This window comes from Pocillopora verrucosa, chromosome 3, assembly GCF_036669915.1.
Source record: "Pocillopora verrucosa isolate sample1 chromosome 3, ASM3666991v2, whole genome shotgun sequence".
NCBI lineage: Eukaryota > Metazoa > Cnidaria > Anthozoa > Scleractinia > Pocilloporidae > Pocillopora > Pocillopora verrucosa.
In genome coordinates, this window is record NC_089314.1 from 8,645,931 (window position 1) to 8,669,112 (window position 23,182).

A 23,182-nucleotide genomic window follows, 5' to 3' on the forward strand; every position below is an offset into this window, starting at 1 on the left:
ATGTGAGGGTCACGACAATTACTTTCTGAGAATTGTCAAACGACAATTACTTTCTGAGAATTGTCAAACTAAGTGAAGTAATTGGCTATAAATGTAGCCGAGAGAAACTTGAAACGAAATTGGCGTTTCATATTTCGATATACCCACAGTTTACGTCTGAACTTATTCTTAAACCATAACATTTTTTACGCATTCGTTTGAGTGTTGTTTTCCAATATATCAAAATGATGAGGAACTCAGTGCTTAGTTAACCTTGATAAATCATCTTTTTTTCCAAAATAGGCGCTATAGAGACAAGAATAGTTACATAAATTTTCAACGAACAAAAAACCACAACAATGTTAGATGCATATTGAAATTAAATCATGCTTCATATCTCATGAACACACAATGACGTTTCTGAGATTACAGCATTTAGCCTCAGCCTTCTGGGAAACCATATACATTATTATAAATTCTGAGCTCGACAATGAAGTAGAGGAAGAGGTTTTCCTCGTCTACCTTCCCTCCTTCTTTATTGACCTTTCAACTCCCAAGATCTCATTAATAATTCTCCTTACTGTCCACCATTCATTTCTTATGATGTCAATTTGGAGAATTTGGTATTGGATCGATGAATAATCCTCTAATTGATATTTTACTTTATTCTCATCACGTCTTTGCTTAATGTTGTATTGATATTGTAAGGAGAAATTCTCTCTTAGTCACTCATGGGAGTTAAAAGGTTAATTTATCTTGTCATGATGCTATCCTTAAGACATCCAGCTCATTGGTTGAAACTTGAGTAACGCCTGTGTTATTTTTAAAAAATGACGTGTAGAACCTGAAAATGAAGTGATTTACTCAGCAAAAGTGAAATTAATAATAATAGTCATTATTGACGTACCCTTGCGCTCGCTTCACGCTCTCCTAGCCTCGCGCTTGCCTCGCCCTCACAGGCTACTTCAGCCACGTCAATAAGAAGTTAATAACATCACACTAGCTAATTCTTAGAAGAATCAAATGAACTTGAAAAAGTCAATTTGAAGATATATAGCTTGTCTCGTCTCGCACAGCCATATCTAACTGAACTTTTGACTAATTTTCCCATGTCAAATGGTAATCAGACGCTTATCAACATTTAGCAGTTCATTAATGGCTAGCGTGACAAAATGAGTTTGTTTGCGTGACTATTAATCAGGCCAGGTCACTAGGCTGTGTCCCTTGTGATTCTCACATGACAAAGAAGTCTGTCAAGGTTGCTATTCTTGGAGCCGATCTTTGAGCCAGGAAAAGAGTAAGAAAGAGGTATTCCCCCTCATTTAATATTATAGAACTGCAGAACACGTCGTTTGCTGCCAAAGACTGGTAGACAGTCAACATTTGATTGTTTTTATGCTCTCGTATATTTCAGTAATAGTAATTAATATTTTTTCCTTCGCTGATCAGAAGTAAGGAACTGCATGATCTTCTAGACTCAACCACCCTCCAAGCCAGTCATCAAAGGCGGTATGTAGGGCTGTTCGGCTCGCTTTAGCTTATTTGTATATCCTTTCCTCGTGACTAGCGAAATGTAGGACCTTCAGTTTCAAGAGTAGTTTGTTTTGATGTAGACGCGCGTGTCATTTCGTTTAGGCGACGGTCACAATAGCTGACGAGAAAATAGAGGATTGTAAATTTTTCTTTGTTCTAATTTTGTTTATTAAGTTGCTGAATTGTTTAAGGGATCGAAGGGACGGGAGCTTTGAATGACCCGCAGGTAGAAAAAATGATATTTGCTTTTGCCTCCTGGTAGAGAAAGTCAGCTACTACTGTACAGTGTGTAATACCCACTTGTAAGAGGAAGTGAAAGCTTTATTTGCACATATTGGACGCAATGAAATTAACATTTTACTCTTTAATTAAGATCAAGAAAATTAACTACACTCCTTTCTATTATTCAGTTTATTTGTACGTTCATGTACGTGTGGGGATTTCTCTTGTCTCAAAATAACTGCAGAACAAATTATTTAATGGATTTTTTTTACCTGAACGCCCTTCCTTCCCTAGAAAAATTGATTGCCCTACTTGGACAAGATGAAGAGAAATAGCAACACTACTTTCAGGCATTACACTCATTTAATGTCTGTGTGATTGTTTTGTTTTTCAAATCACTACACAACATTATTTAATGTATATTTTGACCCACACATTCTTCTTTTCACCCATTAACTCCCAAGATCTGGTTGCTAATCCTCCCTTCCAACTGCTACACATTTCCCTCTAAATAAGCTACAAGAATTTGGTGTAAGATCCAGATAACAACTTCTACCTGATAAGTTTCAGTATTCTCATACATGTTCAAATGGTGGATAATGTTTGGATATTATAAGGAGAGGTTACATGTTAATCCCTTTTGGGAGTTAAAGGGTAAAAACTCCTAAATCTGCATACAGCTGCCTATTCATGCTAAAAAATAATCTTTCTCAGGTCTTTGTTCCTCTATCACATTCTATGCTTAGTTTCTGTCTCAGTCTACTCTTAATATACAAACATGTAAGACTGCTATGTATAGGAGCAACTTTTGAATCTTTAAATTTGAAATGTCTGCCATATGCAAAGACAGCTGAGCTTTTAGCTGCAAAGCACTGTGAACTCTAGAAAGTATGACTATATTGTAACTCATTAAGCCGAGAAAAAGTGATATCTATACCCCAGTAATATGGCACTACAAGCAGGGTGCAGGGTAATAATAATGGCTAACTAGATGTGCAACCTTAGGAGGAATGGAATACATTGAAACACAGTTAACATTGTCAAAATGGATTGTAGCTATAAAATTTGGCTGGATCTACAAAGTAAACCTTTACACCCTAACATCAGTATCTATGTTCTCTATACCCTTCTTGATACATTTCCTTTGGTACTGACAAGGAGAATTTGGGTAATAATCAAAGCTTTTATGGTTGAAAATCATTTTCTTTTTTTTTTGTGATCTTGATGAATGATTTAGCAATATTACTATTAAGAGAAATTACATTCTGGTTTACAGGGTTAAGGCACTTAAAGTCTGCTGTTTATATTGCAGAAATGGTGCCATTGCTGATCTGACTCTTCAACATGTCACTAGAAGCAAGTGCTGAAGATGTGAATTCTCCACTTATCTCAGGTGACAACAGAAGCCCTTCAGCTCCCACAGAGTACAGGGCTAATGCTCTAGTTAGTAATTGTCAACTGGGGCGTCGCCAAAAGATCCTCGTCACCAGCTGCATTCTTGTCACAGAATTATGTGAACGTTTGACCTTCTATGGATTGACGGCTAACTTGCTGTTATTTGCTAGCAATGAATTAAATCTTAATTCACCCTGGCCATCCACTATTAGTTATTTGTTTCAAGGTTAGTAGGAATTCTTATGCATATCTGAATATAGTGTCAAAATAAAATTAATTGCTGGTAAAAGTGTATGTTCATAAATGAAAGAATGGTTTAGTTGATGTGTGATATGTACTCCATGAACTGGTAATAGTATAAACTGTAATCAATCTCTAGTACCATTGGTTACTTTGTGATTATACCTGGGCTTAGTTTTAGGAGTCCACCTGCATTGATAAGTTAGCAGTACTCACCACTCAGTATGGCAGAGGTGGTGAGCGGTTTAAAGTGTTGGGAGCCACTTGTCTTAGCTACATGTGCACCTAAATTTTCCAAAACAATTTTTAATCACTGGCCAGAGCTCTTCAAATGAAAAAATTCCCACCCCCCTTCCTCCCCATGTTTCACTGCTTATGTATAGGCTGGTCAACCCTTTTTTATTGGAAGAGTTACCAAGTGAGAACTTACATGTATGCTACTTGTAATGTGAATATGCTGTCACTGATTGATGATTCAATCCATGTGAAACTTCAACACCCCTCCCCCCCACCCCTCGGGCTACCCAGGCATTTGAAATTTGAACTTCTTAAGATTGACGTGTCCAAACTCAAAACTGTGTTCAAATGCCCCTCCTAATTTTTTTGTTAAAGGCAAAATCAGCAACCATGATTTTCTAGACATTGACCAAGATTTAAAACCTTCACTTTTCCAGCTCAAATTACCCACCCCAGCCAGGCAGGGTTCAAATTCCCCACCTCTGAACACACATGCAGACGACAGTCAAAAACCGGTGGGTTGCCTGAGGGGGGGGGATGTTGAAACTTTGAATTGATTGGCTGATTACAAAGATTATAGGAAGAATGACAAATATCATTTGGAGATATTTGATTATATACCATCACCTCAAAAGCTTAAATTGTATAATACATTCAGCGGACAGTGGTAAGATCTCTGGAGTGAGTGCTGAGCCACAATTATCTCCTACAAAAATATTTAGTTTTGCCTGAAATTTGATGGACATGTTTTGTAATGGCTATCTTTATTAAACATTATTTTGGCATGCAAATGCTATTTAAATCATAATTTGTATAACAAGGTAACTAGTTAAAATTCCATTCTGACCACTTTATCAAAGTTATTTTGTGATCAGATGTTCTCCATGTGTATCATGTCATAAATGTTATTGAAGAAACTCTCATGAGTGTTATGAGTGTTTTGTGACAATTTATTATTTAATTTACAGCAACCAAACCTAATTTAATAAAATCAAAAGCAAGTTTCTGGGAATGGTTAGTTTCCATGAATAAACCATGAACAGAAGAAACATTTTTTTTGATTGTATTGAGGAGAAAATTCTTCTTCTTTATAACATGAATATAATTTTAGTCTTGATGTTTTCCCACTCTCTAGGAACATGTTACCTTGTACCTTTGTTAGGAGGATGGTTGGCAGACACCTATTTGGGTAGATTCAACACCATTTATGGAAGTTCGTTATTGTATGTTGTGGGAACTTTACTTTTAGCTGTTGTTTCCTTGAAAAATGAAACACTCAAAAAACTGGGCAAAAATGCGGCTCATGATAGAACAGCAAGATTGGTGTATTTTGTGTTGGCTCTGGTAATGATAGCATTTGGGACAGGGGGAATCAAAGCTAATGTGTCACCTTTTGGGGCAGATCAGGTTCAACAGGATGGTCCCAGAGCTATCCAGGCTTTCTTTAACTGGTTTTACTGGTTTATCAATATTGGATCATTGATAGCTTTTACTGTTGTTGTGTGGATTCAGCAGAATAAATTTTTCTACGGCTATGCTATCACTGCAGGGACCATGTTCCTTGCGGTTCTCGCATTTCTTGCGGGTCGCAACAAGTACTTAACAAAGCCACCTGGAGGTAGCCAGCTGACTGAAATTACAAAAATATTGTGTGAGGCAAGGCGAAATCGCAAACAGAACACTGGTGGTTGGCTTGATGGAGCAAAGAGCACTTTTGGAGGAAAATTTACACGTGCTCAGGTTGAAGATGTCAAGTCACTCCTGAGAGTCATTGCAGTGTTCTTTCTCTTTATTCTTTACTGGACAATTTATTTTCAGGTTAGTTTTGGTGTAAGGTTTCTTTTAATTCCATGTAGGTTGGGTGTGGCAAGGATTTATTGCCTCTCCCAGGTACACACCAAAAACATCATTGAATAATTCTTAGCCATTCAGTACCTGCTTTCTTGTCCTGTCCCTGCCCTTCCTTATATTGAATTGCTTTATGAAGCTCTCCTAACCTTTTAACTGCCAAAAGCGATCAACATGTGCTTGACGAAGACTAGCAGTAAAGTGGTCAAAAGGTCCCTAATCAATACACAATTGATTAGCTTGTATCTTACATTGTCTTACAAACAATTGAAAATTGATTTAATATATACTTAACCACAAAGAACATCAACATTTTCTATAGCAGTTTAACAGTTGAATGACTCTCTCAATTGGACAGTTGCAATCATTGTATAGACAAATTTTGACGATGCTAGTAATATTGCCTTATCCACACTTATCCTTATTTTACTTGAACTTTTTAGTTTCAATTTAAATACACACATATATATTTTGTTGCCTTTCCCAGATGCAGACCACGTTCCTTATCCAAGCTACCTTCATGAAACTGGAATTCCCGCACTTTACTGTACCAGCAGCTTCTTTGTCCATTTTTGATACTGTTGCAGTTCTTGCATTTATTCCTCTTGTGGATAACATTTTGTATCCTTTTGTGCGTTACCTTGGCTTTAACTTCACTCCTCTGCGACGTATTGGTGTGGGTATGTTGCTGGCAGCAGCTTCCGTGGCAGTAGCAGGAGTGATTGAAATACAACGAAGGAATGAATGGCTTCATGGTGGCATTTGTCGGCAAAAAGTTTTGGGCGATGAACACAATGCTTCATGTTTAAGTGTATTTTGGCAAGTCCCCCAGTTTGCATTGATTGGTGCCAGTGAAGTTTTTACAAGTATTGCAGGTATGCAGAAGTCACACAGGGAAGCAAACAGTCTTTCAAAAGTTTTTAAAGAATTTCTTTTAATCAAAGTTGTACTAAACCCCTCAATTCCTAAGATGTGATAAGAAATATTTCTCTCCCTGACCAGTGAGAGATCTTCCTTTAAATTAATTTGGAGCATATTGCTGGCATTTTATCTAAATTGCGATTGAATGTAATTATTATGTTCCTGTTAAACCATGGTAGTAACCTATTGGGATCCTACATTTTCAAGCTTTTCACCCAATACATTGAAACTCTACCCTTAAAGGTGATTTAAGTCAGGAGACCATTTTGCTATTTTACAGATCGTGAAGTACATAATAAACATTAGGAAACATTAGGAAACATTAGGAAACATTAAACAACAGGAGGTAGCTCTGAAAAGTCAAAATCCAGTTTTGATGGCCCAGTTCATCTCTCAAAATTGATGATGTCTGCAAACACATATCTGAGCATGCTTTAATTCACAGTAACCCACCAATCAAATCAAAGCTTCAACATCCCTCCCTACCCCACAAGCATATGATGGTCGTCCATATCAAGGGAAGGGGGTGAAATTTGAACCTTGTTGTCTGGCTAGGGTGAGAAATCTAAACCACAAGTTTCAATTCTTTCTAGCAGAAAAAAAGTGTCATACATTTGTATCTTTGAAGAGGTAGGAGGTAAATAGGTCAGTTTCCTAAGAGAATGACTTAGAAGAAAAGGTCTACAATGTCTAGGTTTTAATCCTCGGATAATTTTTAGAAAAAAGTTCCCAGGCATTCCCAACAAATTGGGTGTGGCATTTGAACACAAGTTTTGCCAGGTGAGTGGGAATTTGAGGAAACCAATCTTTAAAAGTTTAATTCTGGGGTGGGGGAGGAGGGTGTTGAAGCTTCAAATCAATCAATGCATAACACCCAAGCCAACTCACAACCATCACCTCACAAACTGGCAAAAACCTTTTTCTTCATTAAGTATTATAATATTAATGATAAGTGTGGTTGACTGCAATTGTACTTGTTGATTGCTTGTAAGAAGAGTGTGTTAAATGATCCTTAACTCAGCCCACATTCAACACAGTCTGAGTTAATTGCTTTTTCCCTACTGCACTTTAACCCTTTTATTCCTCCCCTCTAGCTGCTTAACATTTCCTTGTTAAAGAATTCCAAGAATTTGGTGTTAGATCTAAATAACAACTTTAACTAGTCATTAATAAGTTTGAGTTTGCTCATTTCCTGTTAGCTGCAAAATGTTTAGATATCTCAAGGAGAAGTTGAATGTTAATCATTTCTGGGAGTTAACCCTTTAACTACCACAAGTGACCAAGACAGACTTTCTCCTTACAAAATCAATACAATATCAACCAAATAAGTAATGAGAATAAAGGAAAATATCAATTTGGAGATAATTAGTTGATTCAATACTAAATTCTCTTAGCTAACGTTATAAGAATCATATGGTTGACAGTAAGGAGAATTACAAATTTGATATTGGAGTTAAAGGGTTCATTAAAAGGGTTTATAAGGTTTGGATCATTATTAATAAGGGAGGGATCCCCTAATCCAGGGTTTGGCTTATTACATTTTAGTTAACTGAATCTCCCAAAGTAACATTTTAATCCTTGGATAAGTACCTCCCCCCTTTGAAAAAAACTTCTCTCTGTTATAAGTTTAGATAATTTGAGCTGAACCTCTCATTGGATTTTTGTTGTGACTATTTCTTGTCAATTTTTCTGTACAGGACTTGAGTTTGCATATTCACAGGCTCCCAGGTGTCTTCAGGGGGTTGTGATGGGGGCTTTCCTTGTTACAAGTGGTCTTGGAAACTATGTTGCCAACCTTCTTGTCGTCATTGTCAAGGAAGCTAGCAATGGTGATTGGTATCCAGTGGACAACCCAAACAAAGGACACTTTGAGTACTTCTTCTTTCTGTTGGCTGGGCTAATGATGCTAAATTTCCTGGTGTTCCTGTACGTTGCCTCCTCCTACAAATACAAAACTTCCTCCTTGAGGAATTTTGGAAGAGAGCCGGACATAGTACAACAAGACAATCCTCAAGTTTGAAGTCAATGAGAGCTGTATCAGTCAAGGCCTTCCACAATTGAAATGATTCTTTTTTTTTTCTTTGTTCTGGCTTTTGTTTTATGTCTTGTTTTGTTTTCTGGCAGCCAATCCACACCCTTTTTTGACATGAATCCTCTTAGCACAGAGGTACAAGTGCAGAGCTATTGGGAGGTGGGGGAAGAGGGCTTTTTGAAAGAAATCAAAAAACAATTTTGTTTCATTGCCTTGATTTTTGATTTATTAACAACTTTTTTCATGAGTTGAGAAATAAACCAGAAAATGTCTATACCAATTAATCATTACTGTTATAACTTTCCAGTATTAGGTGATTTTACTCGTTTGTATTAATGTTAGAGAAATCTTTCCTATTTAGTCGAGAGGATATTCTTCCAAAAAAAACGGGCTACAAGCCCTCTGATTTTTTATGTCACATGAAGGAAAAATATGATTTTATGTTTTACAGTCTGAAAGGTCTCTTTTGGAACAGTCATGGACTGCAATGTTAGTTGCAATTGAATAAATGTTTCTGAACAATATTTTTGTTGTGTTTTAAGTGATAAATGAACCAGTTGTGTACTTTGATTTACTTTTGGTTTTGTTTTGTGACCACGAGGAAGCAAAGCAATCTTTCGACTGAAATAGGTGTACCCACTAAATAAATTCAGTAACTTCGCTTTAAGCAGCTTTCAATGATTTCATTCGTCGAAATCGTAATTAGGTGAAGGGAACAGAAATCTTAAAGCAGAGACCAAAGTAAAGCAGAATGCTTTTTAATTCAGTACAATATTTCGGCTTTTCAAGCAGCCTTCGAGAACAGATCGATAGAATTCGCATTGGAAGGGCAGGGGAGTTGCGTTTTGCAGGGATGTTTTTGTAATATACCCAAAATATAAGTTAGTGTAATGTGATATACAATGTGTATAATCAAAGACGATGTAAAGCACCAAAATTATTAAAAGGAGGGGAAAAACAAATATTGGCTACCATCGAAACATTTCAAGGAGCACTCCTTTTTTTTTCATTGCGTCTTCATACAAGTACAAAGTGTCTCTGCTAAGTGACGAGAGTGAGAAGGAACAGGCCCAGGCTGAGCATGAACTAACTTTTAGTACTCAATCTACGCGAAGCTGATTGCTTTATGTCTGCATGCCTCAGCTAAACTAAGGGGCAGAGGAGTTCAATTTGTCTGTATAGTAGCGCTGAAAGTCTTTACAAAATACTGTAAGTGGATTTTTGTCACTCGGTGAAGATTTCAAGAGACGCACCTATTTGATAGCCAATCAACAAGACCGATTGTGCGATAAATTTACTGGAAATACAGTCAAAGGGGAATTTACCCATATGATTTATTTTTATTCTGTTGCTTTTGGAAAGTTATATATCAGTATGTCATGATTTCGGCCCATTACGATTTTGCCTCCATGTCTACGAGTTCGCCCTATTAAATACAAAAAGTTCCCCCCGCCGTAACCAATTCGCCTGCGAATTTTTTAATTTGTTTCCATGAGGCAGAATTTGTTCAATTTCCGACTTATACAGATCTTTACCAAGACGATCAAATTGTCAGAATACTATTTCAAACTCCACATTTGAGCGTGGTTTGTGAGTAAAACTGGCCTTGTTTATACATTAAAATGGTAATTTCATGGTAGAAGCACTGACGCGCACATTAAAATAAAGTTTTCTTCTTTATATCTGTCAAAGCCATATGTATCAGCAATGATGGGCGTGAGTAGTAGTAGCTTGAGAAGATTTTCCCTTTTCTCGTGAAGGCTAGAGCTCTGAGTAAAGTAACATAAGCCTTCCTGCTATAATCATAACCATCACAATCTCCTCAAATGTGATTGGTGCATTAGCTGCTTTATTTTTCACTAATCATTCTGCACAGTTGTAATCGGACAGTGTAATCGCACAGTTGACTGCCGACACAAGCGAAGCAAATTTCAACGACAACTATGAGTTTCGCAAACGAAGACACACTAAGAAGCGAGGATGTATTTTACGGAAAAGACTTGAATCGTTTTATTAGCGTAGTCGAGGTATCCAAGTACTTATCATAAACTGAAATATGAAATTATAAGGAAGAAGCTAAGCTGAATTCTAAGATAAGGACCAACATTCCAATCATTCCGATATATAGGCAAGATCCTAAAAGACTAGCTAAAACTTTAAAACAAACTCACAAAAAGACCATGGATAAAGGAGAACCGCTTGAAAACGAATTCAAACAAAACTAATAACCGAGTGGAAAAAAACTAGCAGGTTACTAACAAAGCATGAACAACGTAAGCCACGTGTTACAAGGTTGCAAAGAAACTGGTGTAAAAACTGGGCGAAACTACCGACAAACTAGATGTTTAGACAAGCACAAAGAAAAGGAACATAAGCACTTACATAACAGTCCCGCTTGTAGGAGTTTGACCAAAACGAACTTCAAGATAAGGTGGGCAAACGGGGGCTTTTCGATAAACACGTCTTATCGTTAGCCCAAGGCAAGACAACTAACTAGATTGCGGTTCTGGGCGGAACTTAAAGATCACGTCCCTAATGGACAAATATGGGCGGCCGTCACCACCAAAAATACAAGGATGTCAAATAGATCAGCAAATACAAAGATGGTGTAAGGATCAGCTGCAGGATAGCATAGCTAATAAAGGAATGGCATGGCCAAATTATAGACAGTCTAGTTTTCCTTCGTGAAGCAGATCACCCTAAACATGAATAGTTTAGCCAAATGAGAAACGGTCTAGTAGCCCATGTTGAGTTGGAACATGAGATTGTGAAATGGACTAGCTTAATTACGAATAGCTTAGCACTCATTTGCAATACAGTACTCAAACGGTGTAGCGTTGCGTTAAACGGCTCAGGGTAACGTCAAGTAGCACAGCTTACGCACAAACGGTGTAGCGTTGCGTCAAATGGCTCAGCGTGATTTAGAATGGTACAGCGTACACACATATGATGTAGCGCCGCGGGAAATGGCTCAGCGTAATGTCGAATGGTACAGCATACATAAAAACAGTGTAGCGTTGTGTGAAATGGCTCAGCGTGATGTCGAATGGTACAGCGTACATACAAACAGTGTAGAGTTGCGTGAAATGGCTTAGCGTAATGTCGAATGGTACAGCGTACATACAAACAGTGTAGCGTTGCGTGAAGTGGCTTAGCATAATGCCGAATGGCACAGCGTACACACAAATGGTGTAGCGTTGCGTGAAATGGCTCAGCGTAATGTAGAATGGTACAGCGTAGACACAAATAGTGTAGCGTTAGGTCGAATAGCTTTGCAAAACATCAGACGCTCTATCTGAACATTAAATTGCTTAGTATTACTTGAAATATTTCGATGTTGTGGCGAATTGTAGTGGCGTGACGTGAAGGCCATGCCATTCCTTTATTAGCTATGCTATCCTGCAGCTGATCCTTAAGCCATCTTTGTATTTGCTGGTCTATACGACATCCTTGTATTTTTGGTGGTGATGGCCGCCAAGGCATCTCGCCGAAACCACCAAAAATACAAACCGCAAATGGAACAGCGATCTGCTGGGGGCATGACGTCATCCAATGTGAAGACTGACACGAAACCATTACATGGCGTAGTCGCTGTGTGGAATAGTCTTCACTTCGCTTTGCCGTAAAACAGAGCCAATTCGATAAGTTTCTCCTCTTTTTTCACTGCTGATATTGCACTTATTCGTTGTCGTTCATGAAAGCGTCAATTAAAATAGCAACGAGACTGAATTCTACCACAGTTTGCACGCGTTGGTGGGTCTGACGTGCATTAAATGTCAGTTGTCGAGCTCTCCTTTCTTTCTCCGACTCACGCTTACTTTTCAATGAGAGTCCAACTTCAACGGCTCTTTGAACATTGGAGGAGTACGTGAGAAGTTGAATATTGTGTGTGCCCTGAACGCCATGGTAAGAAAACTGATATCCTTGATCTGTTTTGACATTTTTCGATCAAAGTGATATCGGAATGCTTTAATTGGTGTGCCGGACGATAAGTGTAAGCTAAGAGAAGACATATATGTTATTTGCCGGCTGGGAGGTCCGTATGGTGAAAAACTGTGACCGAGGTCTTGAAAATACTGCCCGAGGCCGTAGGCCGAGGGCAGCATTTTCAAGACCGAGGTCACAGTTTTTCACCATACGGACCGACCCTTAGCCGGTAAATAACATATTTATTGTTTTTAAACTTGACGAAATTCTTTCCGAAAGAACCCGAATGATTTATGGCCGTAAATACGGCAAGATCTTCCATAAACTGAAAAATTTTTGAGTGGTGAAATGGTAGTTAAATAGAGGTGATGCAAATTTAAGAGAGATGCCTCAGCGAAACATTTTCATTTCCGTAACGATAAAGGTGATTTAAAAGGCTTCCAAACAAACTTTGAAACATTATTTTTACAAATATCTGTCACAATCTGATACCTGTCAATTAGAGAGCGCGCAAGAAAAAGAAAAGCGAAGGAACATTTGAAAACCAACAGAACTAGTTTGGCAAGGACTGTCACGACAATGTTTTCTTCAAAATCAGTTAATGATCGAACGGAAAGTATTATTCACTCTCATCGACGATTCATTCATGTACGAAGATTTACCTCTGTTCATTAAGAAAACGGCGAGGAAATTAATTGTGAGTAAATTCAATCTTTTTATTTTGAAGTTGTGAGAGTTTGCTCGTTTGTTTGCTGTAATGGCGTGTTTAACTCTGATCTTTCCTTCACAAAAACTAAATTCGAACGGCACACTCCAACGAGACATAAGGGAATGTAATGCGGCCTTTTCTCAAAAAATTCCTTCAATTTCTGTTGTGCAATTTAAGGTACAAATGTCCAAATTGAACGGAATTGGAAAGACTCACCAGGAGCGTATATTTGTTGTAGAACTTAAATTAAAACTTCGCTCGCTCTTTCACTATGAACAAATTGGTCGAGAAAATTCAGATATTAAATGAATGAAAGTTCCATCGTTCAGTTTAACTGTAACCAAATACCTCACGTTCCAACTTTCTGGGTACTTTTTGCAGAGATTCCAACCCCATGTGATGGAAAATAGGGAGTAATTATTAGTGCCAAAGGCGCGAGCTTCTAGGGGGGTCAGGGGGCATGTCCCCGGGAAATTTTGCAAATTTAGGTTCTCTCAAGTGCCATTTCCTGAATTTTGACATCATTCCGGCCTGAGTTATAACATACCATAATGCTCTTCGCGAAGAAAGTAAGTATAATATGAGTGTTTCACAGTGACAGATCGCCAAAAATTCTAAAGATTAGCAATTTTCCCCTAGTTTTCAGAAATTTATGATAAATCGGGAGAATTTGGTAAAAATCGGGAGAGCGGGAGGCAAGACATCAAATCGGGAGACTCCCGATCAAATCGGGAGGGTTGGAATCTCTGTTTTTGTGAACGATTAAAATTAATTGCAGAAGGTTTTTAGGCCGCTTGTCAACCAACGTAATGACACTATTGTTTATACAAATTCATTCTGAAACCAATATTTTTCTGTCAACCTAAGTGATTTGATAGAGAGAAAAGAGAGGATTCATAAGTTATTTATCGGCTTGAGGTAGTGACCGACGTGTTTGCTCAAAAATACTGCCCAACCGGAAAACGAGGTATATTTATGAAAAATGACAACGAAAGTTGGGATGTACTCGGCGACTCACGAAAGCGTTACCGTGGCCCGTGGGCAGAGATGGGAAAATACTGACCGGGTAAAGAACCAATTCTATTTCGTGGGTTTCGTAAGCACGTTTTTCGCCTCTAGAAGAAAATCAAGAGCTATTTTGAATAACGCTTCCTTCTCGAGACATTCCTTGGTCAGTTTCGTTCTGCTTCTTACTTATAAATTCCATGTGCGCAGAGACCTCATACTGACAAATTTGCATCTTCACTTTGAAATCCGATTCGCATATTTGTCTCCGCACCTGCGAAAATTTTATCGATTTATACCTTTTTATCTACCCCCAAGTAGACAAAACAACAGCCACTACTGTACAGTGCGTAATACCCACTTGTAAGAGGAAGTGCAAGCTTTATTTGCGCATATCGGACGCAATGAAATTAACAGTTTGCTCTTAAATTAAGATCAAGAAAAGTAGCTACGCTCCTTTCTACTATTTAGTATATTTATGCGTCCGTGTAAGTGTAGGAATTTTTCTTTTCACGAAATTACTGCATAACAAATTATTTAATGGCTTTTTTTCCTGAACGCCCTTCCTTCCCTGGAAAATTTGATTGCCCTCATTAGGCAAGATGAAGAAAAATAACAACATTGCTTCCAGGCATCACACTTAGTTTATGTCTGTGTGACTGTTTTGTTTACTACATAACATAACTGAACCCCACTTTATGCCTTCACAAGAAATGATCTAATATGAAAAATTAGCGTCCGCGCGGCCGACTTTCGATATTTTCAGGTCGGATTTTCCGTTTCTGTAGCGATGCGAATTGAGGCTGTAAAATGAAAAACGATCTTTCGGACCTCAAGCGAGGCCCAGCCACATTTTGAAGATTCCAGGGCCCGGTAAATATCTTGTTTGAGTAAAAAGACGTCCAAAAAGTAATGTTTAATCGAAGACTTTATGTCAATAGGACTCTCAGAATTTTAATCAAACACAACGCCGTGCAATTTTCTAGTCGTATAGTCAAGTAATCAACGATCTAAACATGATGAATTGTATTTCGTGGGTTTCGTAAGCACGTTTTTTGCCTCTAATAGAAAATCAAGAACTTTTTTGAATAACGCTTCCTTCTCGAGACATTCCTTGGTCAGTTTCGTTCTGCTTCTTAATTATAAATTCCATGTGAGCAGAGACCTCTTCCTCATACTGACAAATTTGCATCTTCACTTTGAAATCCGATCCGCATATTTATCTGCGCATCTGCGAAAGTTTTATCGATTTTTATCTTGTCATCTACCCACAAGTAGACAAAACAACAGCCACTACTATACAGCGCGTAAACCCACTGGTAAGAGGAAGTAAAAGCTTTATTTGCGCATATTGAACGCAATGAAATTAACACTTTGCTCTTAAATTAAGATCAAGAAAAGTAGCTACGCTCCTTTCTACTATTTGGTATATTAATGCGTCCGTGTAGGTGTGGGAATTTTTCTTTTCTCAAAATTACTGCATAACAAGTTACTTAATAGATTTTTTTCCTGTTCGCCCTTCCTTCCCCGGAAAATTTGATTGCCCCCATTAGGCAAGATGAAGAAAAATAACAACATTGCTTCCAGGCGTCACACTTATTTCATGTCTGTATGATTGTTTTGTCTTCCAAGTCAAAACATAACATTACGTAACCCCATTTAATGCCTAAGCAAGAAATGATCTAATATGAAAAATCGGCGTCCGTGCGGCCGACTTTCAATATTTTCAAGTCGGATTTTCTGTTTCTGTAGTGATGCAAATTGAGGCTGTAAAATGAAAACCGATCTTTCGGACCTCAAGCGAGGCCTAGCCACATTATGAAGAAAGATTCACTTTGAAATCCGATCCGCATATTTGTCTGCGCACCTGTGAAAAAAATTTACCCATTTCTGTCTTTTACCTTAATTTTAGAGTAAAAACTTAATATGCATCTATCACTTTTTTCGTTGAAAGTAAGTTATTTAAATGGTCTTCTTTCACTGGAGCTTGTCTTTGGGAAAAGATGATTTATAAAAATTTACTGCGCATTGTGTTTCCTTTTCCGGTCTCTCCAAAACTTTAACTTTTGGATAGCCAAGCGTTACACGTAAATGCCAATGGGTTAATGAATATTTTGATCCACACACTCTTCTTTTCACCCATTAACTCCAAAGATCTAATTGTTAATCCTCCCTTGCAGCTGCTACACATTTCCCTCTTAATAAGTTACTAGAATTTGGTGTTAGATCCAGATATCAACTTCTACTTGATAAGTTTCAGTATTCTCGTACATGTTTGGTGGATAATGTTTTGATATTATGGGAAGAAGTTACATGTTAATTGCTTTTAGGAGTTAGAGGGCGAAGACCCCTCAATTTGCATAAAGCGGCCTATTCAAGTTAAAAAAAGAAAATAATCATTCCCAGGTCTTTGTTCCTCTATCACATTCTATGCATAGTTTCTGTCTCTACCCTATGCACCTACATGTAAGACTGCTATATATAGGAGAAACGTTTTCATCTTTAAATTTAAAGTGTCTGCCATATGCAAGGACAGCTGAGCTTTTAGCTGCAAAGCACTGCAAACTCTAGAAAGTATAGCTACATTGTAACTCATTCAGCCTCGAAAAAGTGATATCTATACCCCGGTTATATGGCACTACGAGCACGGCGTGGAGTGATAATAATGGTTGACTAGATGTGCAACCTTAGGAGGAATGGAATACATTGAAACACAGTTAAGATTGTCAAAATGGATTGTGGCTATAAAATTTGGATGGATCTACATAGTAAACCTATACATCCTAATATCAGTATCTATATTCTCTATTAACCCTTCTCTGCGCATTTCTTCAGGTACTAACGATTTGGGTAACAATCAAAGCTTTTAAACTTGAAAATAATTTTCTTTGTCTTAATGATCTTAAACGAGAAATTACGTTCTGGTTTACAGGGTTATGTAACTTAAAGTCTACTGTGTATATTTCAGAAATATTGTCATCGCTTATCTGACTCTTCAGTATGTCGCTGGAAGCAAGTGCTGAAGATGTGAATTCTCCACTTATCCCTGGTGATAACAGAAACCCTTCAGCTTCCACTGAGTACAGGGCTAACTCACTGGTTAATAATCGTCAGCTGGGACGTCGCCAAAAGTTCTTCGTCACCAGCTGCATTCTTGTCACAGAGCTATGTGAATGTTTGACCTTTTATGGATTGACAGCTAACTTGCTGTTATTTGCTAGCAATGAATTAGATCTTAATTCACCCTGGCCCTCCACTATTAATTATTTGTTTCATGGTTAGTAGGAATTCTTCACATGTACATCTGAATAAACTGTCCAAATAAAATTAACTGCTGGTAAAAGCATAAGTTCACAAGTGAAAGAATGTTATAGTAAATATAAGATATGTTGTGTAGTGGTAATAATATAAACTGCAATCAATCTCTAGTACGTATGATTACTTTGCTCCAGGGCAAAATTGTGTTCAAATGCCCCTCCTAAGTTCTTTGCAAAAGGCAAAATCAGTGACCATGACTTTCTAGACATTGACCAAGCTTTAAAACCTTGACCTCGTAGACCTTTTCTTCTGAGCCATTCCCTCACAAAAGTGAAATATTAACCTTTAAAATCTCCATGTTTTAACATATAACACTTGTATTCCTCTGGAAAGACTTAGCTTTACTGCCTTAAATTCCCCACCACAGCTAGGCAGGGTTCAAATTCCCCACCTCCGGGCATTCATGTAGGTGACAGTCAAATGTCGGTGGGTTGCTTGGGGGAAGGAATGTTGAAACTTTGAATTGATTGGCCGATTTCAAAGATGATGGGGAGAATGAAAAAAATCTCAACATTTTTTCCATTGTATTGAGGAGATAATTCTTCCTCTTTATAACATGGATGTAATTTCAGTCTTGATGTTTTGCCACTCTCTAGGAACATGTTACCTTGTGCCTTTGTTAGGAGGATGGTTGGCTGATACCTACATGGGTAGATTCAACACCATTTACGGAAGTTTGCTCTTGTATATTGTGGGAACTTTACTTTTGGCTGTTGTTTCCTTGAAAAATGACATGCTCAAAGAACTACTGGGCAAAAATGCAGCTCATGATAAATCAGCAAGATTAGTGTATTTTGTGTTGGCTCTGGTAATGATAGCATTTGGGACAGGGGGAATCAAAGCCAATGTGTCACCTTTTGGGGCAGATCAGATTCAACAGGATGGTCCTAGAGCTGTCCAGGCTTTCTTTAACTGGTTTTACTGGTGTATCAATGTTGGATCGTTGATAGCTTTTACTGTTGTTGTATGGGTTCAACAGAATAATTTTTTCTACGGCTATGCCATCACTGCTGGGACCATGTTCCTTACAGTTCTCGCATTTCTTATGGGTCGTAACAAGTACTTAACAAAGCCACCTGGAGGTAGCCAGCTGACCGAAATTACAAAAATATTGTGCGAGGCGAGGCGAAATCGCAAACAGAACACTGGTGGTTGGCTTGATGGAGCAAAGAGCGCGTTTGGAGGAAAATTTACACATGCTCAGGTTGAAGATGTCGAGTCATTTCTGAGAGTCATCGCAGTGTTCTTTCTCTTTATTCTTTACTGGACAATTTCTTCTCAGGTAAGTTTTGGTGTTAGGTTTCTTTTAATTCCATGTGGGTTGGGTGTGGCAAGGGTCTATTACCGCTCCCAGTTACACCCCAAAAACCTCACCGAGGAATCTTTAGCCAGTACCTGCTCTCTTGTTCTGTCCCTTCCCTTCCCTATATCAACTTGCTTTAAGAAGCTCTCTTAAGCTTTTAACTGCCAAAAGTGACCAACATGTTCTTGACAAAGACTAGCAGTTCAGTGGTCAAAACTCCCCTATCAATACACGATTGATTAGCTTGTACCTTACGTTGTGAGACAAACAATTAAGCATCCGTTTATTATATACTTAACCAAAAAGAACAACATAATTTTCTATAGCATTTTAAGGATTGAATGACACTCTCCATTAGACAGTTGCAATCATTGTTTAGACAAATTTTGAAAACACTATTAATATTGTTTTGTTAAACTTCATCATTGTTTTGCTTAAACTTTTTAATTTCAACTTAAATACACACATATATTTTATCGCCTTTCCCAGATGCAGACTACGTTCCTTATCCAGGGTACCTTCATGAATCTGAAATCGTCAAACTTCACTGTACCGGCAGCTTCCTTGTCCATATTTTGTACTGTTGCGGTTCTTACACTTATTCCTCTCATGGATAACATTTTATATCCTTCTGTGCGCTACCTTGGCTTTAACTTCACTCCTCTGCGACGTATTGGTGTGGGTATGTTGCTGGCAGCAGCTTCCGTGGCAGTAGCAGGAGTGATTGAAATACAACGAAGGAATGAATGGCTTCATGGTGGCATTTGTCGGCAAAAAGTTTTGGATGATTACCGCAGTGCTTCATGTTTAAGTATATTTTGGCAAGTCCCCCAGTTTGTATTGATTGGTGTCAGTGAAGTTTTTACAAGTGTCACAGGTATGCAGAAGCCACACAGGGAAGCAAACAGTCTTTAAAAAGTTTTAAAAGAATTTCTTTTAACCAAGGTTGTACTAAACTCCTCAATTCCTATGATGTGATAAGAAATATTTCTCACCTTGACCAATAAGAGATCTTCCTTTAATTAATTTGGAGCATATTGCTGGCATTTTATTCAAATCATGACTAAATGTAATTATTATGTTCCTGTTAAATCTTGGTAGTAATCTATTGTGATCCTAAATTTTCAAACTTTTCACCCAATACATTGAAACTTTACCCTCAAAAATTGATTCAAACCAGGAGAACATTTTGCTAATTTATAAATTGCCAGCAGGAAGCAAGCGTTATACATTTGTATCTTTAAATATCGAGGTGTTCTAGGAGGTAAATAGGTAAGTTTGCTAAGAGAATGGCTAAGAAGAAAAGGTCTACAATGTCTGCGTTTTAAAGCTTGGCTAATTTGTATAAAAAAGTGCCAAAAATTCCAAAAAAATTGGGTGTGTGGCATTTGAACACCTTTTTTTTGCTAGGTGGGTGCGAATTTGAGCAAACCAATCTAGGAGTGGGGGGTGGGAGGAGGGTGTCAACGATTCAAACTGATCGATGCCTAAAACCCAAGCCAATTCACAATCATCAGCTTACAAACTGGAGTAAACCCTTTTCTTCATAAAGTATTATAGTATTAATGATAAGTGTGATTGACTGCAGTTGTACTTGTTGATTGCTTGTAAGAAGAGTATGTTAAATGATCCTTAACTCAGCCCACATTCAACACAGTCTGAGTTAATTGCTTTTTCCCTACTGCACTTTAACCCTTTTATTCCTCCCCTCTAGCTGCTTAACATTTCCTTGTTAAAGAATTCTAAGAATTTGGTGTTAGATCTAAATAACAACTTTTACTAGTCATTAATAAGTTTGAGTATGCTCATTTCCTGTTAGCTGCAAAATGTTTCGATATCTCAAGGAGAAGTTGAATGTTAATCATTTCTGGGAGTTAACCCTTTAACTACCACAAGTGACCAAGACAGACTTTCTCCTTACAAAATCAATACAATATCAACCAAATAAGTAATGAGAATAAAGGAAAATATCAATTTGGAGATAATTAGTTGATTCAATACTAAATTCTCTTAGCTAACGTTATAAGAATCATATGGTTGACAGTAAGGAGAATAACAAATTTGATATTGGAGTTAAAGGGTTCATTAAAAGGGTTAAGCAATAAGGTTTGGGTCATTATTAATAAGGGAGGGATCCCCTAATCCAGGGTTTGGCTTATTACATTTTAGTTTACTGAATCTCCCAAAGAAACAATTTAATCCTTGGATAAGTACCTCCCCCCTTTGAAATAAGTTTCTCTCCGATATAAATTTAGATAATTTAAGCTGAACCTCTCATTGGATTTGCATTGTGACTATTTCTTGTCAATTTTTCTGTACAGGACTTGAGTTTGCATATTCACAAGCTCCCAGTCGTCTTCAAGGAGTTTTGATGGGGGTTTTCCTTGTTACAAGTGGTCTTGGAAATTATGTTGCAAACCTTCTTGTCGTCATCGTCAAGGTAGCTAGCAATGGTGATTGGTATCCAGTGGACAACCCAAACAAAGGACACTTTGAGTACTTCTTCTTTCTGTTGGCTGGGCTAATGATGCTAAATTTCCTGGTGTTCCTGTACGTTGCCTCCTCCTACAAATACAAAACTTCCTCTGGGAGGAATTTTTGAAGAGACCAGAACACAGTACAACAAGCTAAAGACAATCCACAAGTTTGAAGTCAATGAGAGCTGTATCAGTCAAGGCCTTCCACAATTGAAATGATTCTTTTTTTTTTCTTTGTTCTGGCTTTTGTTTTATGTCTTGTTTTGTTTTCTGGCAGCCAATCCACACCCTTTTTTGACATGAATCCTCTTAGCGAAGAGGCACAAGTGCAGAGCTATTAGGAGGTGGGGGAAGAGGGCTTTTTGCGAGAAAGCAAAAAAAATGTTTGTTTCATCGCCTCGATTTTTGATTTGTTAACAACTTTTTTATGAGTTGAAAAATATACCAGAAAATGTCTCTACCAATTAATCATTACTGTTATAACTTTCCAGTATTAAGGGATTTTACTCATTTGTACTAACGTTAGAGAAATCTTTCCTATTTAGTCGAGAGGATATTCTTCCAAAAAAAACGGGCTACAAGCCCTCTGATTTTTTATGTCACATGAAGGAAAAAATATGATTTTATGTTTTACAATCTGAAAGGTCTCTTTTAGAGCAGTCATGGACTGCAATGTAAGTTGCAATTGAATAGATTGTTCTGAACAATATTTTTGTTGTGTTTTAAGTGATAAATGAACTAGTTGTGTATTTTGATAAAATTTTGTTTTTGTTTTGTGACCACCTGGAAGCAAAGCGGACACTCTGAAGACCTTCGGAGCAAAAAAAAAAAAAACAGACCCACCAAAAAAATTCAGTAACTTCGCTTTAAGCAGCTTTCATTAATGATTTAATTCGTCGATCGATTCGATGCTTCAACATCCCCTCGGGTAGTGCCCCCCTTACTCCACCCAACTTGGGCGTTTGAACTTTTGAGAAATGACTTCTTTAAATTCCAGCTCCAAGGTCAAAAGATGGCGTCCAAATGCCCCACTAAATTTTTTTCGTTAAAGGCAATATTACCGACCGCGACCAAGACCAAGCTTTAAATCCTAGATCTTGTAGTCCTTTTCATCTGAGCCGCTCGCTCGCGAAAGCGAACTGTTAACTTAAGTATAAACACCTCGATAATTTTAGATATAACTGTTGTCTTCCGCAGAAAACACAATTTCGATTTACTTTCCGCACCCCAGCCAGGCAAGGGTCAAATTCTCCACCCCCCACGGACTATGGTCAAATGCCCATGGGTTTCTCGGGGAAAGGGGACGGGGTGTTGATGAAAAAGCTTCGAATGGATCGGCACATTACTATGTTATGATAACTGTAATAAAATATAAAGTTATTTCGCAATCTTCAAGTATTTTTGGCATTTTTTATCACTTTTCCGTGATAAATGTTCAACAAAATTAAGATCATTCTTTTACATGTGAATAGCCCATTGGCTCCTCTACAAGCGAATTCCAACAACCTTAGGGTGCCATGTTCCTCGCCTGATTTCAGGTTCTAGGCAACGAAAGCAACTCGATTACCGGTTCGGAGCTGAACCACGGCGCGTGAATTGAGCAAGCACAGAGTACCAGTGCCACATTGGATATGAGAGAAGTTTTTTGTTTTTTCTTTAATCGTGATATCTGCCCCAATCCCTTGCGTTCGCTAACTCTCTTTCTTCGCTCGCGCTTTTAAAGATGTCTTGAGGGGTAGTTGAAGGTGAATGTATGTCAAGTGCACCTCTTTAGCTCCTCAAGCACATTCCTTATTCCCAGGTTCTCTCGTCTTCCCCTCCTCCGGAGCATAAGAGAGACCCTGGGAACGAGGTAGGTTTCTTTCCATCCCCGGTCTTCTTTCTTGCAGTGGAACATTTGCTACGTTCATTCTTTGCTCCACTCACCATTTCTCTGCACTTTTCCTTCACCTCCATGATACTTCTTTTGGTAACCTTGAGCGCATTGACTTTCTCAGTTATTAACTCCCATATACTCGAATTTAGTTTTTAGTTTG

General features: G+C 38.0%; 2 protein-coding genes across 3 annotated transcripts; both read left to right on the forward strand.

Moving 5' to 3' along the window:
• The first annotated feature begins 1,220 nt into the window (after window positions 1-1,220).
• Window positions 1,221-8,931, forward strand: LOC131786777 (solute carrier family 15 member 4). 2 transcript variants are annotated; one of them, XM_059103840.2, is made up of 6 exons: window positions 1,221-1,287; window positions 1,429-1,488; window positions 3,047-3,355; window positions 4,742-5,424; window positions 5,942-6,329; window positions 8,073-8,931. In XM_059103840.2, the coding sequence occupies exons 3-6, from the start codon at window positions 3,079-3,081 to the stop codon at window positions 8,393-8,395; spliced, it is 1,671 nt and encodes a 556-aa protein (XP_058959823.2). In that variant the 5' UTR covers window positions 1,221-1,287; window positions 1,429-1,488; window positions 3,047-3,078; the 3' UTR covers window positions 8,396-8,931. The 2 variants fall into 2 exon arrangements, with proteins under 2 accessions (XP_058959823.2, XP_058959825.2); XM_059103842.2 differs by lacking the exon at window positions 1,429-1,488 and having other exon boundaries at window positions 1,227-1,287.
• A 6,301-nt stretch (window positions 8,932-15,232) lies between these two features.
• Window positions 15,233-21,793, forward strand: LOC131786783 (solute carrier family 15 member 4-like). The gene is made up of 5 exons (XM_059103852.2): window positions 15,233-15,367; window positions 17,017-17,325; window positions 17,963-18,648; window positions 19,159-19,546; window positions 20,991-21,793. The coding sequence occupies exons 2-5, from the start codon at window positions 17,049-17,051 to the stop codon at window positions 21,269-21,271; spliced, it is 1,632 nt and encodes a 543-aa protein (XP_058959835.2). The 5' UTR covers window positions 15,233-15,367; window positions 17,017-17,048; the 3' UTR covers window positions 21,272-21,793.
• Window positions 21,794-23,182: the final 1,389 nt, after the last annotated feature.

What these genes read in the sequence shown, in the direction of transcription:
- LOC131786777 (XM_059103840.2), top strand. Translation starts at nt 3,079, where the DNA reads ATGTCACTAGAAGCAAGTGCTGAAGATGTGAATTCTCCACTTATCTCA. An exon ending in ACTGGACAATTTATTTTCAG is followed by an intron (nt 5,425 to 5,941) that starts GTTAGTTTTGGT and finishes TGCCTTTCCCAG; the next exon opens with ATGCAGACCACGTTCCTTAT. An exon ending in AGTTTTTACAAGTATTGCAG is followed by an intron (nt 6,330 to 8,072) that starts GTATGCAGAAGT and finishes TTTTCTGTACAG; the next exon opens with GACTTGAGTTTGCATATTCA.
- LOC131786783 (XM_059103852.2), top strand. Translation starts at nt 17,049, where the DNA reads ATGTCGCTGGAAGCAAGTGCTGAAGATGTGAATTCTCCACTTATCCCT. An exon ending in ACTGGACAATTTCTTCTCAG is followed by an intron (nt 18,649 to 19,158) that starts GTAAGTTTTGGT and finishes CGCCTTTCCCAG; the next exon opens with ATGCAGACTACGTTCCTTAT. An exon ending in AGTTTTTACAAGTGTCACAG is followed by an intron (nt 19,547 to 20,990) that starts GTATGCAGAAGC and finishes TTTTCTGTACAG; the next exon opens with GACTTGAGTTTGCATATTCA.